Source organism: Cylas formicarius, unplaced genomic scaffold (assembly GCF_029955315.1).
Source record: "Cylas formicarius isolate icCylForm1 unplaced genomic scaffold, icCylForm1.1 PGA_scaffold_6__28_contigs__length_40554024, whole genome shotgun sequence".
NCBI classification, from domain to species: Eukaryota; Metazoa; Arthropoda; class Insecta; order Coleoptera; family Brentidae; genus Cylas; species Cylas formicarius.
In genome coordinates, this window is record NW_026844347.1 from 35,359,867 (window position 1) to 35,373,808 (window position 13,942).

Consider the following 13,942-nt stretch of genomic DNA (forward strand, 5'->3'; position numbering starts at 1 on the left):
AAACCGCTATTGGTGGTACTCATTGACGTTATATCAAAAAAGGATTCTACAAGTTGATAAATGACTACGAATTATGAATGAAAATCCACTCGTTTGCCTGCTCTTTTAGGTGGCAGAATTGGGGATAGAAGTGGTTTAGTGGTCTAGAATCTTTTCTGACTGTAATAAAGATGCAATTACTTTTTTAGTTTCTTGTTCAAAAAAATCACGGCTTGTAGAGTTGTTTTTGGATATAGGGTCGTTGATAATACTATTAATTCGCATAAATATTGCGTTCTTCAGATACGTTCTTAACACCTTGCTCCACCCCTCCTGTGAGTGAAAACAGTGATTCCGGCGAACATACTTTAGAACAGGCGTCGCAGTTTGAGAACTATCCAGATTTTGCTTTGGACGAAGTCAATTTTCATAATAGGCTTTACGACTGCTATTGTTTAGATCTTAGCGATTTGCAGATCCTGATCGGCAAAGCGAAAGACAATTGGCGATACGCTCTCCATAAAGGTCTTGCTCGTGCGTTTTAAATTTGACCCACTAAACTGCGATATTTATAGGCACGTCTCCTTTACATATCCTGGACAGATTTAATATCTCCATCCAAATCGAGCGAAGAATAGTATATACCAGCGACCCGCTCTATCCTAGTTTAACATTAAACGCGAACCTACCAAAACTAGTAGTTCATTTGAACGAGAGCAAAATTTGCTCTACTCGAAATTTAATCCATCTTATTGCGACGACCGGTTTACCGTCCCCGTTGAAATCTTCCGATAGTTTCGACGGCGATACGGTAGATGGCGCGCGGAGCGGTGATGGCAATGACGAATCGGTTAGTGTCGACACCAGCGCCGAAATTTCAAGGTAATTGGTTCTAGGAGGTTCCAAGTTCCCACTGGAAATTCTAATACAATGATTTCCTAAATAGATTGCCCTTTTGCAGTGTCACATTTTTTATCCAGTGGCGTTATTCATGTTGAATTTTGACGTTTGGCCTGTGTGGTTTTTTTTGAGTCTTACTCTTAAAGTAACGTCTTAAAAAAAAAGTTGATATCTTCGTAAATGACTTCAGCTGAAGTTTGTTATATGGACTTTGAAAGAAGTAAAAAATATCTTTATCGTGAAAGATGTTTTCTGTATGTGCTAGTTTTGTTTGGCAGGCATTTTACAATACTCCTAAAGTTTGAAAAAATTTTAAAATTCTTGAGAAAAATCTAAGTTGGGGCATTTCATGCGATGAAATTCCTAAAATATTTCTTCGAATCAGATTAGATGAAAATTGTTAAGGAAAAAATGTCGTAATAAATCAGAGCTCCTTGTGAATGTGCAAAATCGTAAAATTAATTTTTCAATTCTAGTTCGTTTTATAAGAATCTTACTTTACTAATATTTTCACAGCTTATGCTTACGTTTTGCAATAAATTCATTAGTGGCTGGCTGCTATATCCGTTAATTAAAATGCATCCGTTAATATGCGGACAATACTGTCGAGAAAAATATTTGCTCTACCATTGCCGCAGATGATAGTAGCTAAAACTAACATTAGAGTGCCCCCCCCCTCTCCCAGGTACTAGTAGCAGAAATAAATGTCATAAGTTTCATTCAAACATTCAAGATTTGCTATTTGGCTAGAACATGGTAAATATTTTTTTATCAACTTGATGTCTCTCGCGCTTTTAGGTTACTGATGATGCAGTTTACTGTGGATCAGCTGTCGTTAGAGTTACAAAGTCGCGGCAGGTGCGTCGCCGAGCTACAGGTGGCCGGCGTTAAAGTCTCGTTTACCAAGAGAGCGATCGATACCAGCGTCACCCTAACGGTGCATAGCCTGTTGCTGGTCGATGCGTTGCAAACGTTTGGTCCCGACTTCGAACTGCTGGTGGCGAGCCACAAGCACGTGGGTACGCGGATATCTTCCATAGCGTCGAAAATATTGATTTAAAACTCCGGTTTAAGGTATGGATTCGATGTCCGGCAGCTTAAGAGATAGCGAACCCACCTCGCCTACCTCGCCCGCTAGTCCTGACCCCACCATTGGGAGGGCGAACGCAACTTCGCCCGTTGCGTTGACTCAAGCTTTGAACACTTTGTCTACTTCGCCGCCCCATTGGCCGACCATGGTCCGTAATGGTTTCTCCATCGATTCCGAAGCCTTGATCACGATCGAAGTGGTACTGGTATCTGGCCAGGAACCTCTTCAAATAGCCAACATTCAGTTCAATAATTTGGACATAATCGCGAATCAGGAAACCATTGTGGAGCTGATGGGTTTCATTAAACGTGTATTCCCCAAAGCCCAAAGGCCGTCCGGCGTGAATTTGCCCCCTTTTGTACCTTCGAGCGCCAAATCGTCTGCCGAATCGTTGCTGGAGGAGGCCAGTTCAAATATACGAGCGTCGACGGAAGTCACTTTCGATTTTCACCGTTTGAACGTCTTGCTACTCAGGGGCGTGCTGAAGGACGGAGTGCTCTGCGGCAAGAAGATTTGCACTGCCACAATGAACGATGCGAAAGTGTGTGCCACTGTCGACGACAAATTCGAAGTTTCCGGCTCTTTGGGGGGATTGCAGGTCTGTCCAGTTCATTTTCGGATTGAGGTGCCCAACCCAACTAAGTTTTCTGTTTTATAATGATCACGGTTATGTTTCGATTACCTATTTTATAAAACCTGACAGCCTATTAATTGTGCTGCAATCATAACCTCACTTTATTTAATGCTAAATATGTCTTTTAAAATTGTTCAAACCAAAGAAGTTGGGAAAATACTACTCTCGTTGACGGTTGTCTGAGCACATGGCAGTCGAATGGGGTGCTGTTTTGATCCCCTAAAAGAGTTGAAAATGGAAACAAATTGAATGCTTCAACATAATGGTTATTTTATTTTATATGAATCGGCTGAATCCGAATGTTGTGCACTTTGCAAAATAATTTCACAGGTTTTGGCACACCTTCCATAAAAACTGCTACTACATTTAATTTTTTGCCAATTTTTGCCTCTTGCCTTTTTCTACGTAAAAAAGTTTGTTACTAGGCAATAACCTTTATAACATTCTTTGCGTTTCGTAGTAGCCGTAGAATATTTATTAGGTGCTTTAAGATTTATAAGGGTTTTTACGAAGTAAGCTGTAAAACCCCAAGAGTAAAAGTGGTATAATAAATTTTTAATAACGCTATAAAACCTTTTTAAAAAGCCTGAAATAGCTTACACCAAATGTGCAATATTATAACATTTAAAGTATTTTGGTTTGCAACTTGTAGCACCTATGGTTTTCTTAAAACTATCATTATTACATAATTATTGTTATATAATTATTGTTATATATATTAGCAGCTTGAATTTGCCAGTTCTTGATGGAATACGTAAAAAAACGTCAGTTAATGTAAACAAAGGCTTAGACTTGGCCGTGTCTCCCATTTGTGTTATTTTTTGTTTCTTTGTCTATATGACCTTTTTTTCCTTTTGATCAGGGACGTTTATTCTATTGTATATTTAGTAAAGTTTTTTACAAAAGATTCCACAGCTTTGATAAAACTTGTAATTGTTAGTTGGGCAACGTTGCCTTATTTTATCAGTTGTTCATACCCAGAAATAGTGCATTTGTTATTTCGTTTCACGCGAAAGGTACTAGACCTAACGCCTGAAGGCCACATGCACCAAAGGATAGTCAACGTCGGGCGGGATATGCTGATCGATGGGCCCCATCCTTTGTACGCTATGTCCGTGCTACACGAGAACGACCAGAAGGCGTTTAGTTTCAAAGTGGTCCGAAACTTGCACAAAAACGACATCGATACCGCCGACGTAACAATACGAATGGCGTCTCTCTGGTATACGCATTCCACGAAGTTCGTCTACGAACTTCAATCTTGTGCCACGGAATTCAAGCAGTATTTGTCAAATTTGGCGAGGTACCGTCCCAAAAAAAAAAAAAAAAATCAGTTCAGAGTGTGTTGACTCGTGGATTCGTAGGTCCATACGTACGGCCGCAACTGATATGGCTCTGGGTTTGGTCCACGCGAGAGCCGAAGCCCTAGCTCAGTCTCTCAACATGAACAAGAAGTTGCCAGGCTCGATCTATGGCAGCGCCCTTTCGTTTTCGGAAAGCGCGTCACCGGGACGCAGGCGCAGGCGGAGTAGTTCAAATGAACATTCCAATTTTTCATCGGCAAGGAATACCATGCCCCAAACGCCTTACAGTCCGGAAGACGAAGAAGACTATACTATCGGTAAGGACGGCCAGAAGTGTTTTAAAACTACCGCCAGAGGCACATGTGGTATAAAAAAGACGAACCCTTAAAAATAAAGTTAGTCAAATATTTGATGTAAATTTATAAATAAGGTCGAAAATGTTGATACCTGACTATCGATGTATCTCCCTCTCTTAATAGCGTTTGGAAATTAGGAGTCAGTTTTTTTTTACATTACTTTTTCAGACATAAATCTGGATATCGAGTTGGACAGTCCGGTGTTGGTTTTGCCGCGGAATTATACTAGTCCCGAGGTGTTTGTGGTACACTTGGGCAGGATTAACGTCAACAATAGTCGGGCGGATCCAAACAATTCGAACGGTTACAATTTCGAGTTTGAGGAGCCGAGGACGGAGCATTACTACGTCGAAATCAAAGATATGAACATATTTTCTTTGAACACCAGCTCGAGAAGGGTACCGGGAGGTATAATTAGCCGTCCGGAGGTGTTGTACAGTTGCAGGACGCTGGCCAAGCCGATATTGCACGACACCATTCTTCAGCTTAAAATTGATAGGGAGATAAATAAACCCTTGCGCGGCGATAGCAGCGAAAATCTATTGATCGATGGTGATAATGACAGCAGCTATATTAAAGTGAGTACTAAAACCTTGCAAATATCCTTGTAAGTTACAGTGCTTTTTTTTTTAAATAATTTTTAATTTAATCTTTCATTAAAAAAATTATATAAATTTGTCTTTTCCGGAGGAAATTGTTAGCCCTAACCCTAAAACAGTTGCAAACATCGGCGTTTCACTTGAACGTAGCTGAGAGAGCTACAATTTTCGCTTTATGGTTTTTGACTATCATTGGGATAAAAATTAAATACCATCGCGTAACTTAATTACTGTAATATAAAGGTCAAATGTGTTCTTCCGGTTGCTTTGACAAATTTAGAATATGTTGGTTCGTAGCGTCGCCATTTGTGCGTGGAAATTTGTGATGTTTAGGTGGATCGATGATCGGTTGAACAATTTTTGTACTTATCGTTTACGCTTATTATTATTATATGAAGGAAGACAGTAAACCCCATATATTCAGCTAAACTATCACATACATCTGAAAGTCCGGGAAGGTTCTATCAAAAGCCAAGAATATATATTTTGAGACACACTTTAACACACATCGTATCCTAGTTAAAAATATTAATTCGAGTGCATTGGTAATGCTAGCTTTCTGTGACTACCACCTTTTAAATGTCCTTTACTACATTTTAATTTGTTAAAAGCGAAATCTGTGATTCGCAGCCGTCGGAGTTGATCCACACATTCGGAACCGTGGTCACCGCTTTGAAAGTGTCGTTAACGCGCGCTCAATACGAACAATTACTAGACACGATTCAATTTGTAACCTCGTCGCCGAAAACGGGCGACCACCAGAGCGTAGCAAAAGCCCAGTTTAGACAACAATCTAGCCTCGGTCAGATCAGCGAAGAGGATACGGGAGTGACTACCCTAAACATGGATCCTCACGTCAGGGCAAAGCTGTTTCCCGCGGGCAATACGGCACAGAAGTCGAAAAAGGTGGCCCAGAGCCTCGGGGTTTCCCTTAAGGTCGGTTTCGAGGTACCCGTGTTCACCGTCGAACTCAGAAGCGACATCGTCGACGGCGAACAAGGTTTCGTCGATTTGTCTTTTAGAGATTTCGTTTTTAACGTCGAGCGCTGCCACTTGTACGAAACCAATATACAGATATCCCTTAGATCGATCTTTATGGAGGATTTGTCTCAGCCGGAAGGCTCAAGGTTCGCTATTTGACGACTTAATTCGAGGTTAAGCGGTAGTTGAGGTTTTTTTTTCAGGCAGAGAACGATGATGGTGTCGTCGTCTGTACCCGAAGCTCCTCCAAGCGCCACTTGTATATCAAAGTCATGTCCGGACGTGATGTACTCGCCTTATATGGGTTCCGTGTCGCGCGGTTCTTTACCCGACCATTTGGAGACCGCAAACGTGTTTGGCGTCCACGTGGCGAACAAGTAATCTTTTTTCCCTCGTCATTTCCGCACTTGAACGAAATTTTCAGCGCCTACCATCCGAAAACGCGTTGTCCGAACACTCCACCTCCAAGTCCCACCCCTGGGAGCGGTCGGACGAAACCCGAACGAAACTTGGTGCTGATAAGCAGTCTGTTGGTTGATGCTAACGCGCCAAATTTTGACAGTTACTATAACTCGCTCACGCGGTCCACGTCGATTGATTTCAACTGTTTGGATTTGATGGTGAACGCATCGTCATGGGCGGCCCTTGTCGATTTCTTCGACGGTACCGCGGATGGAGGTTCGGGGTACGACGCTACGTCCGACGCCAATTCGACCTACGAGAATGTCATCGAGAAATCGACTACGAAGGCCAAAGTCAACACCAGCATCACCGTGTGCTCTTTGACGGCGGTGTTAGTGAGGCCGGATAAAGAGATCGCCAGAGCGAACATCTCCAACGTGGAGGTGGTGATAAAGACGCAGGGGTTGCGCAAAGAAGTGGACGGCAAACTAGGTTCCATGTCTCTAAGCGATTTGACGCTGCACGGTCAGATTTACAGGGAACGGTTCATCACATCCGGAAAGGACGTTTTGCAGTTTAAATACCTAAGGTATTGATTTTTTCTATATGGTATATGGTATTGGTATATATTGCTATACGGAGTGTTATTGAAATGCCTTGCAATAAAATAAATAAAAAATGTATAAATATATTATAATTATAAAAAGTTGTTTCAGCAACATTTCTGATCTCATAAATTTAAAACTCAAAAGATGTTTTTTTCAGTTATTAACACATCCAAATATGATAATAAACTGCTAATCGACCTTATTATTATATCTAGCAGCAAAGGATTCCCGATTAATTTTTTGCAATGACATTGCTAATTCAAACTAAAAAATAATTTAAACACGATTAGGTCGTCAATAGTTAAATAAAAAAAGCTACCAGTGCAACTATTTTTGCTTTCAGCACCCCTAAAATTCGCAGATTAGTCATGCAATTTCCTCTACACTGGTTATGTAAACTTCCAGTTCATTCTAGATTGGAATTCATTAATAATATTATATTCTTTGAAATTTTGATTTTAATAACTGTACAGCATTGTTAATCATTGCAATTGAATAGCAGTTTTCTTTGTTGTGTCTCGACAAACAAATTTTCTCACAAACTCTTATTTGCATTCAAGAAAATAATCTTAACAAATATTCCTCTGTCGTTCTCTGGTCATGCGTTTAAGCTTTCTGCAATTCTCTCTAACTAACTTACTTAGCTTCTTCACTGCCACATTTACACTAGTTTTAAAGCCAATTACGCGTATTAATGCTGTCCTGTTATTAACTAAGATTTAATTAAATTGTGTATTGATACTGATTCACTAATTAGATGTCTGTAAAATAACACCCTGTATTGAGACGAAGAGAGCCACTGTATTCATTTCTGATTTTGTCAGGCACTCGCCCAATACCAAAAAGGACTATGACGGTCAGTTAACATTAGAAATGACTTCTGTGATATACGTCCACACCAAACGGTTCGTTGCCGAAATTCAGTCGTTTTTAAGTAAATTTCACGAAAAACGGAACACCGTTATCAAAGGAATTCAGGCTGCCACCAGTGGGAAACTAGTAAATATTCTTGCACTGATGACCGAACATTAACAAGACTAGAAGTGACACTCTTCATCCCTCTTTCTTATAGTTCAGTCAAAAAATTTACCACAAATATTTTCGCCTCATTTGGTAAAGTACAAGTTCGAGTTTTGCAACAATTTTTCTTAAGGAAATAAAGTAGCAACATTTAGGACAATAAGCAATTATTTTGAACTATCATACCTAACATTCTTTCTTATTTAATATATTTTGTATATTTATAGCTAAAAAGGCAAAGAGAAAATGTTGTAAATTTCTAGAATGGCCGCCAAGGGGCCTTATCGCAAATCTTGTATTTTGACAAATAATCTTATATTAGAGATAGCTTAGGGTTAAATAAAAAGTCCTGGGTGATGTTCGAACATTCCCTTCCATCCCACTATCTCTTAAGAAGTTGAGCAAAAACTATTCTAAGAAACAAAATAGAATTTATCCCAGTTTTACAACGATATTTGTAGGATGCGATTGCTCCCCATAGCTGCCATCCTAGAAAGTTAAAAACAACTTCCAGCATTTTTTCTTGGCTGTTTCAGTTATAAACTTTTCCAGTTCAAGTCTTAACGAGAAGTACTTTTTGTATGCTACCTTTTAGAGTCTGTATATGCTTGCCGAGTGCTACTAAGTGTTTAGAAAGAGATGTAGCCTAGGGTGGAGAGAGTATCCCTTCTTATTTTGCTAATGTTCCATGTCCCAAATGGCCTAATTGTCAAATTTTTAGGTTAGGGACGACCCTTTTCGATTATCGCTAATCTTAAAAGCCGTTTCACCTATGATTCTGTTACCAGTTAGCTCAAAATCGACCGACATACTGGTCACAGATCTCGGCCAGTTATTGGTGACTAACGTTTTCAAATTTTCCGGCGAACCGGGCACTATTAGTGTTTTATCGGACCCCGAATCGAACGAAAGGTGTCTGCTGGACGTGATGTCCATCAGTTTGCAAAACATGGACCTTTACATCGGCGTAAAAGAGAACGACCTAAGTCCCGTCCAAAATAACCTGGCCGGTAGTTTTAAATTCGGCTCCTCATTTATAATGCGCAAAGGGCCGTCTTTGTTGACTAAAAAATTCGAGCTCAAGTTACAGTATGAAAGGAATTTGCACAAACACATTTGCCGCATAGTACCAGACTCTAGTATTTACGGTCATCTCTCCACTTTGGACGGTTCGCTGGATCTGCATCAGTACAAGTTGATTCGTGGATTGTTGACTTTCAACTTGGGCGAGGACACCGAGAAGATTTGTCCTTCCGTGACGACGGAGGTGATCAACACAGGGGTAAGATTCATATGGTGTGGGATGTAAATTTGTATATGGAAAAAGTGAAAGTGATATGTTATATGCAATACATTGCTAACCCATGTCATCGTTAAAGTAGTAGGAAGACGAGTTACCCTAAATTCTTAACTTCTACGGTAGCTATAGCAGTATGGTAAACTAGTGGTTTCCCAGTCGCTACTTTTACGTAGGCGTGAGCTTTCGTTGATGTTAGCTGTCAGTTTTGACTCAATTTATCAATCACTTCGTTATTTTCATAATGTCACCGGTCGGTACAAGTTATTCGGTGTTCTTTTAGTTTGATGCGCGTGAAGAATGGACCTTGCTCTCTATAAAAATAAACATGGAGAACGTATCTTTGCGTTTTGTTACGTCGCATTTGTATCATTCGCCCCTCGCTTGTATAAATTTTATAAGATCCCACTTGACGATGGAAACATTCAGCAATCTGAGCCAAGACATTGATTTGGTATCTCAGGAGATAATAGTAATCGATACCAGGTTCCATGGGTGCGAACGTACGAGCCAGTGTAACGTTTTCACCAGTATATTACAGCCAGTGAAAGATGTTAGAGATAGTGATTTGGTACAGGCTGAAATACATAGCAGAAAAAGGCAAGATCATACGAGAGTCACTATACTTTTGCATAACATGAGGTGAGTCTAAAATCCCTTTCCGGTGGAAAATAAATTTCATCCTTTGTTCGGTATTGGTAAAGGCTGATGGTGATATTTGACTGGTGGGATGCAATAAGGGAGTACATCTTTCAAGAAATCGAGAACATATCGTCAAGTCCGGATCACAAAGGCGTCAGCAAACAGCGATATCCGCCACCCAAAGCGTCATTTGAATTAAAATTGAACGTAACCAATTCGGAATTCGTCGTGGTTGAAGATTCCTCCCAATGGGACACCAATGCCGTTATTTTAAAAGTTCGAACATATTTGAAGACCTTAGCTTGGCAAGGTTGTTCCTGTTTCACATTGCTATCTGCTATTGCTTTTCATAATAGGTAGATTAAAATAAATAAGAACTAAAAGTTCAGATTCTCACGAAATTCGTGAAAATCTGAACTTTTAGTTCTTATTTATTTTGATAAATGGATTTTTATCAATTAAAAGCCACCTCAGTTCAATAGGTAGATTACAAGTGTTCAGTGGCAATTGCCATGCAATTAATGCTGAACACTCTGAACCTACCTAGTTATAATAATTGATTTACTACTTTGTTCTCAAGTTAAGGTCTTCTGTCTTCTTGAAATTTCTATTAATCGGATGAATTTTAGAGTACCACGGTTATAAAGTACCGCCCCAATCACCCCGACAAACCCCTGTCGTGTAGCCTAAACAATTGCGAAATGTTTTCTTGCGTTCTGGGCGTGGAAGAGGATACGGCGTTGTCGATCATCGATCCGATCACTTTGAACGTAGATGTCGCCAAAGGCGGGGTCTTGGAAGTCCAGTTGCAATTTTTGACGATCCGGCTGTCATATCACGACATGCGCATGTTTCAGCAAATGCTCGATTCGTTGCCCAAGCAGATGCTCGCTTGGCGGAGCAGGGAATCGGTCCAAACGCCGAACTTAAAAAATAAAGTGGCCACGTTGTCCGCCCTCGGGTTCAGCGAGGCCGATTGTTTGGATGCGCTGGAAAAATGCGGCAACAAGTTGGACGACGCCGCCATATGGCTGACAAATAATGCCAAGTCTTCTCAGTTTGATAGCGATAATAATCCATTAACGATAAGGGTAATCGAGGTTAGTTTTTTTAGCCCATTAAAATAATATGGTACATGGAAAAAATTTAAAAAAAGTTTGCGTTTCAATTAAATTATTTTTTCTACAAATTATTTCCAGAGTTCTGGGAATTTAGATATGATTATTTCAAATTCAACGTAATTTCCATTTAGTTGAATACGTTTATCCCAACGATAAACTAATTTTTTTCCACTATTATCCTTTTGCAATAATGGACCCTTATGCAACTTTCCAGCCTATTTTGACATTTTGCCAAGTACTTACCACAGTCATCCGTATAATTAATTCGTATAATATTCTGCATTAATTGTAGTACACTTCACCAGATAATAACTAAAAATAAGCTCTTTTGCAATCCCAGAATACAATAAGTATTACCTTTGCAGCAGATAGAACTGCACGCACAATTAGTGGAGGGTCTTTTTCAGGTTTGTACCATTCTTTGGATTGACTTTTGGTCTCAGAATTAAAATAAGGAATCCACGCGTCTTCAGTGGTTATTATTCGTTAACTAACCAAAATTCATCACTATGACGGACTAACAGGTCATAAAGTTGGCAACAAGTATTAAACCTATTGAGTTTCTGCTTCCTGTCTTGTTAACGCGCCGCAACCTTTCAAACGCCGAAACATTCATGCAAGATGCCTATGTGTCTTTTTTCTTCTAGTTATAGTCATTCACCTGTTCTCTTTCATTCTACTGCAGTAATATTTATCTCATTTACCGACCTGCTTCGACGCCCGCCGCGTGATGCTCTACAGGTTTTAAAACGATCGATCTTCCGATAAAGCACTTTTGGATTCTGCAGGCTCACCCAACACTCGTTGCGGACGCTGAATAATTTCTTTCTTCTCCTATCCACAAAAAGAAAATTCTTGCTTTTTGAGATTTTGCTGCATCTTGAATGCTTCAGGTTTCAGGTTCAAAGATATTGTAAAGTCTGTTCATAGATATAAGAAATTGACTAACTGATACTAATTAAGGAACGAGCCGGGCAAGCTGTAAGAATGAAATATGGCCGAACAGGTCCGTAGTTTGCTTAGAATTTAATTATCTGTGGTTTTGTTAGGAAAGATACTAAACAATATTTATTTATTTATGTATGTATTTATGGTGAAATCTAAAATAAAATTACAGATTATGTTTTTATTACCTACTTAAATTACTTCGAATTATTCACATAATATATCAGTATCACTATCTCTATCATCGCCTGTTCTAATTATTATTTGTTCTATATTATTTGCAAATTGGATATACGAATGTTCTGCTTTTTCTATATGTTTAATAGAATTTGCCCAACTTTGTCGAGGGATGTTAAAAACTTCGGTTTCTATAACTTTGAGGACATTGGGACAGTGGTAAGGTAAGGTAAAAACTGTATGCCCTAGATTTTTTGCATAATTATCACAGACGTATTCCTTTTGTAGGTTCAAGCTTTGTAGAACCTCAATTAATTGCTTTTTGATACAATCTTCGTGAAAATAAATGTCGTTATTATACCTGTAGTTTTGGACTGTTGCTTTTGTGTCACATGAGGAAGGGGTTTTAGTCAGCTGTCTACTGTTATAACTTGCATTGTCCATTACAATGACGCTATTAGGAGAAATGATTGGAACTAGTTTGTTTTTAAATCAACTTTCAAATAAATCAGCGGTGGTGTCTTCGTGGTAATCCAGAGAAGAATCTTTAATATTTTTCGCAGACAGAGAAAGTCCATTTGGAATCCAACCATCTTTAGAGCCAGCATGCAAAATAGTTATTCTTTTACCTCTTTTTGATGGCGCGTTTGTTTTCACTTATCAGTTGAGTCAACCCAACCCTTTTCCGAGGTATCATAAGTGTCGAACCAGGTTTCATCCAAGTAAATAATTAGCCTTTGTTGTTCTTTGTAAATTCTATTTTTTTCTAGATATTCCAGTCGCCATTTCCGAATTCTAAAAGATTTCATTAAAACTTGCCGTTTGTCAATTTTTTAAAATCTAAAACCCATGTCTTGAATACACTTCCATAAGGTAGTTCTGCCAGATTTAACACCGGTTTGATCATATTCAAACCTCCTAATTAAGATATCTAATATAGGCACGCTTTGTTCCTAATATAACTGGTAAATTTCACGCCGTATTACATATCTTGATCACTTCCATCTACACTCGAGAAAATGTCAGCATCGCTTCTTTTTTTCCTCGCTGAAATGGGATTATTCACAATTTTCCATACAGTTGATGTGGCCGTTTCTTCTAAAGATGCTTGCTTACTGGCACCACGTTCAATGAGAGTCAAATAAACACTGTTTGTAACTTCCTTAGTCTCATTAGAAAAATGTTTTCTACATTTGGGAGGGAGCATCTCCTGAGATACACTAGACTCGCATATATTTTGCATAATTCGCACACGATTCACCACACGCTGTATTACACACGAAATAAGAATGATTACTAATAGACTTATACTAAGTAGAATCCCAAACCAAAGAATATTAAACAGAGGCAGGTATAAAATTATTTTCTTTTACGGACCACAATTTTACCTGAATTTAAATTCCGAAACTTTAGGTAATAATCTTGTTGCATTGTGTGTTAATGACCACCCTTGGATAATCCCATTCAAAAGCAATTGGTCACTTTCTTATATCTATGAACAGACCATACCAGGTAGTTGCGTCATTATGTCAAGAGTTGTCTAGCCCCAATAACATTGGCCCTAAGTTCTGCGTAATTTAATTATAGCACAATTCTCAGAACTGGCAAAAAAACATCCGTTTTAACATATCAAGTTATAGGAAGCATGTCGATTTTAGATCAAGGCAAATTGTATCTCGCTATGCATCATCGACGACTGCGGCGATTCTGACCTCCCACTTCTGGAACTGTCATTTTCCGACCTCGAACTCAGTCAACTTCTGCCCAGTTTCAGCGTAAGGGACCCGGTTCATCCTCAGGGCTATCTGTATTGCAGCTTGGCTAGCGATTACTACAACAGAGTGTTGTCCGGCTGGGAACCGATCGTCGAGCCATGGATGTACGATT

At 39.3% G+C, this 13,942-nt stretch overlaps 1 protein-coding gene across 3 annotated transcripts in view; it reads left to right on the forward strand.

The window, feature by feature from the left end:
• LOC132703815 (intermembrane lipid transfer protein Vps13D) overlaps positions 1–13,942 on the forward strand; it is a 37,703-nt gene that overhangs the window by 4,474 nt on the left and 19,287 nt on the right. For all 3 annotated transcript variants that reach the window (XM_060673304.1, XM_060673306.1, XM_060673305.1), the window contains exons 11-26: positions 283–504; positions 555–861; positions 1,678–1,898; positions 1,954–2,567; positions 3,620–3,906; positions 3,968–4,224; positions 4,432–4,841; positions 5,493–5,989; positions 6,047–6,220; positions 6,268–6,834; positions 7,678–7,852; positions 8,595–9,155; positions 9,454–9,812; positions 9,875–10,088; positions 10,442–10,912; positions 13,714–13,934. In XM_060673304.1, the coding sequence (XP_060529287.1) occupies positions 283–504; positions 555–861; positions 1,678–1,898; positions 1,954–2,567; positions 3,620–3,906; positions 3,968–4,224; positions 4,432–4,841; positions 5,493–5,989; positions 6,047–6,220; positions 6,268–6,834; positions 7,678–7,852; positions 8,595–9,155; positions 9,454–9,812; positions 9,875–10,088; positions 10,442–10,912; positions 13,714–13,934 (5,557 nt within the window). The remainder of the gene's footprint in view (positions 1–282; positions 505–554; positions 862–1,677; positions 1,899–1,953; positions 2,568–3,619; positions 3,907–3,967; positions 4,225–4,431; positions 4,842–5,492; positions 5,990–6,046; positions 6,221–6,267; positions 6,835–7,677; positions 7,853–8,594; positions 9,156–9,453; positions 9,813–9,874; positions 10,089–10,441; positions 10,913–13,713; positions 13,935–13,942) is intronic.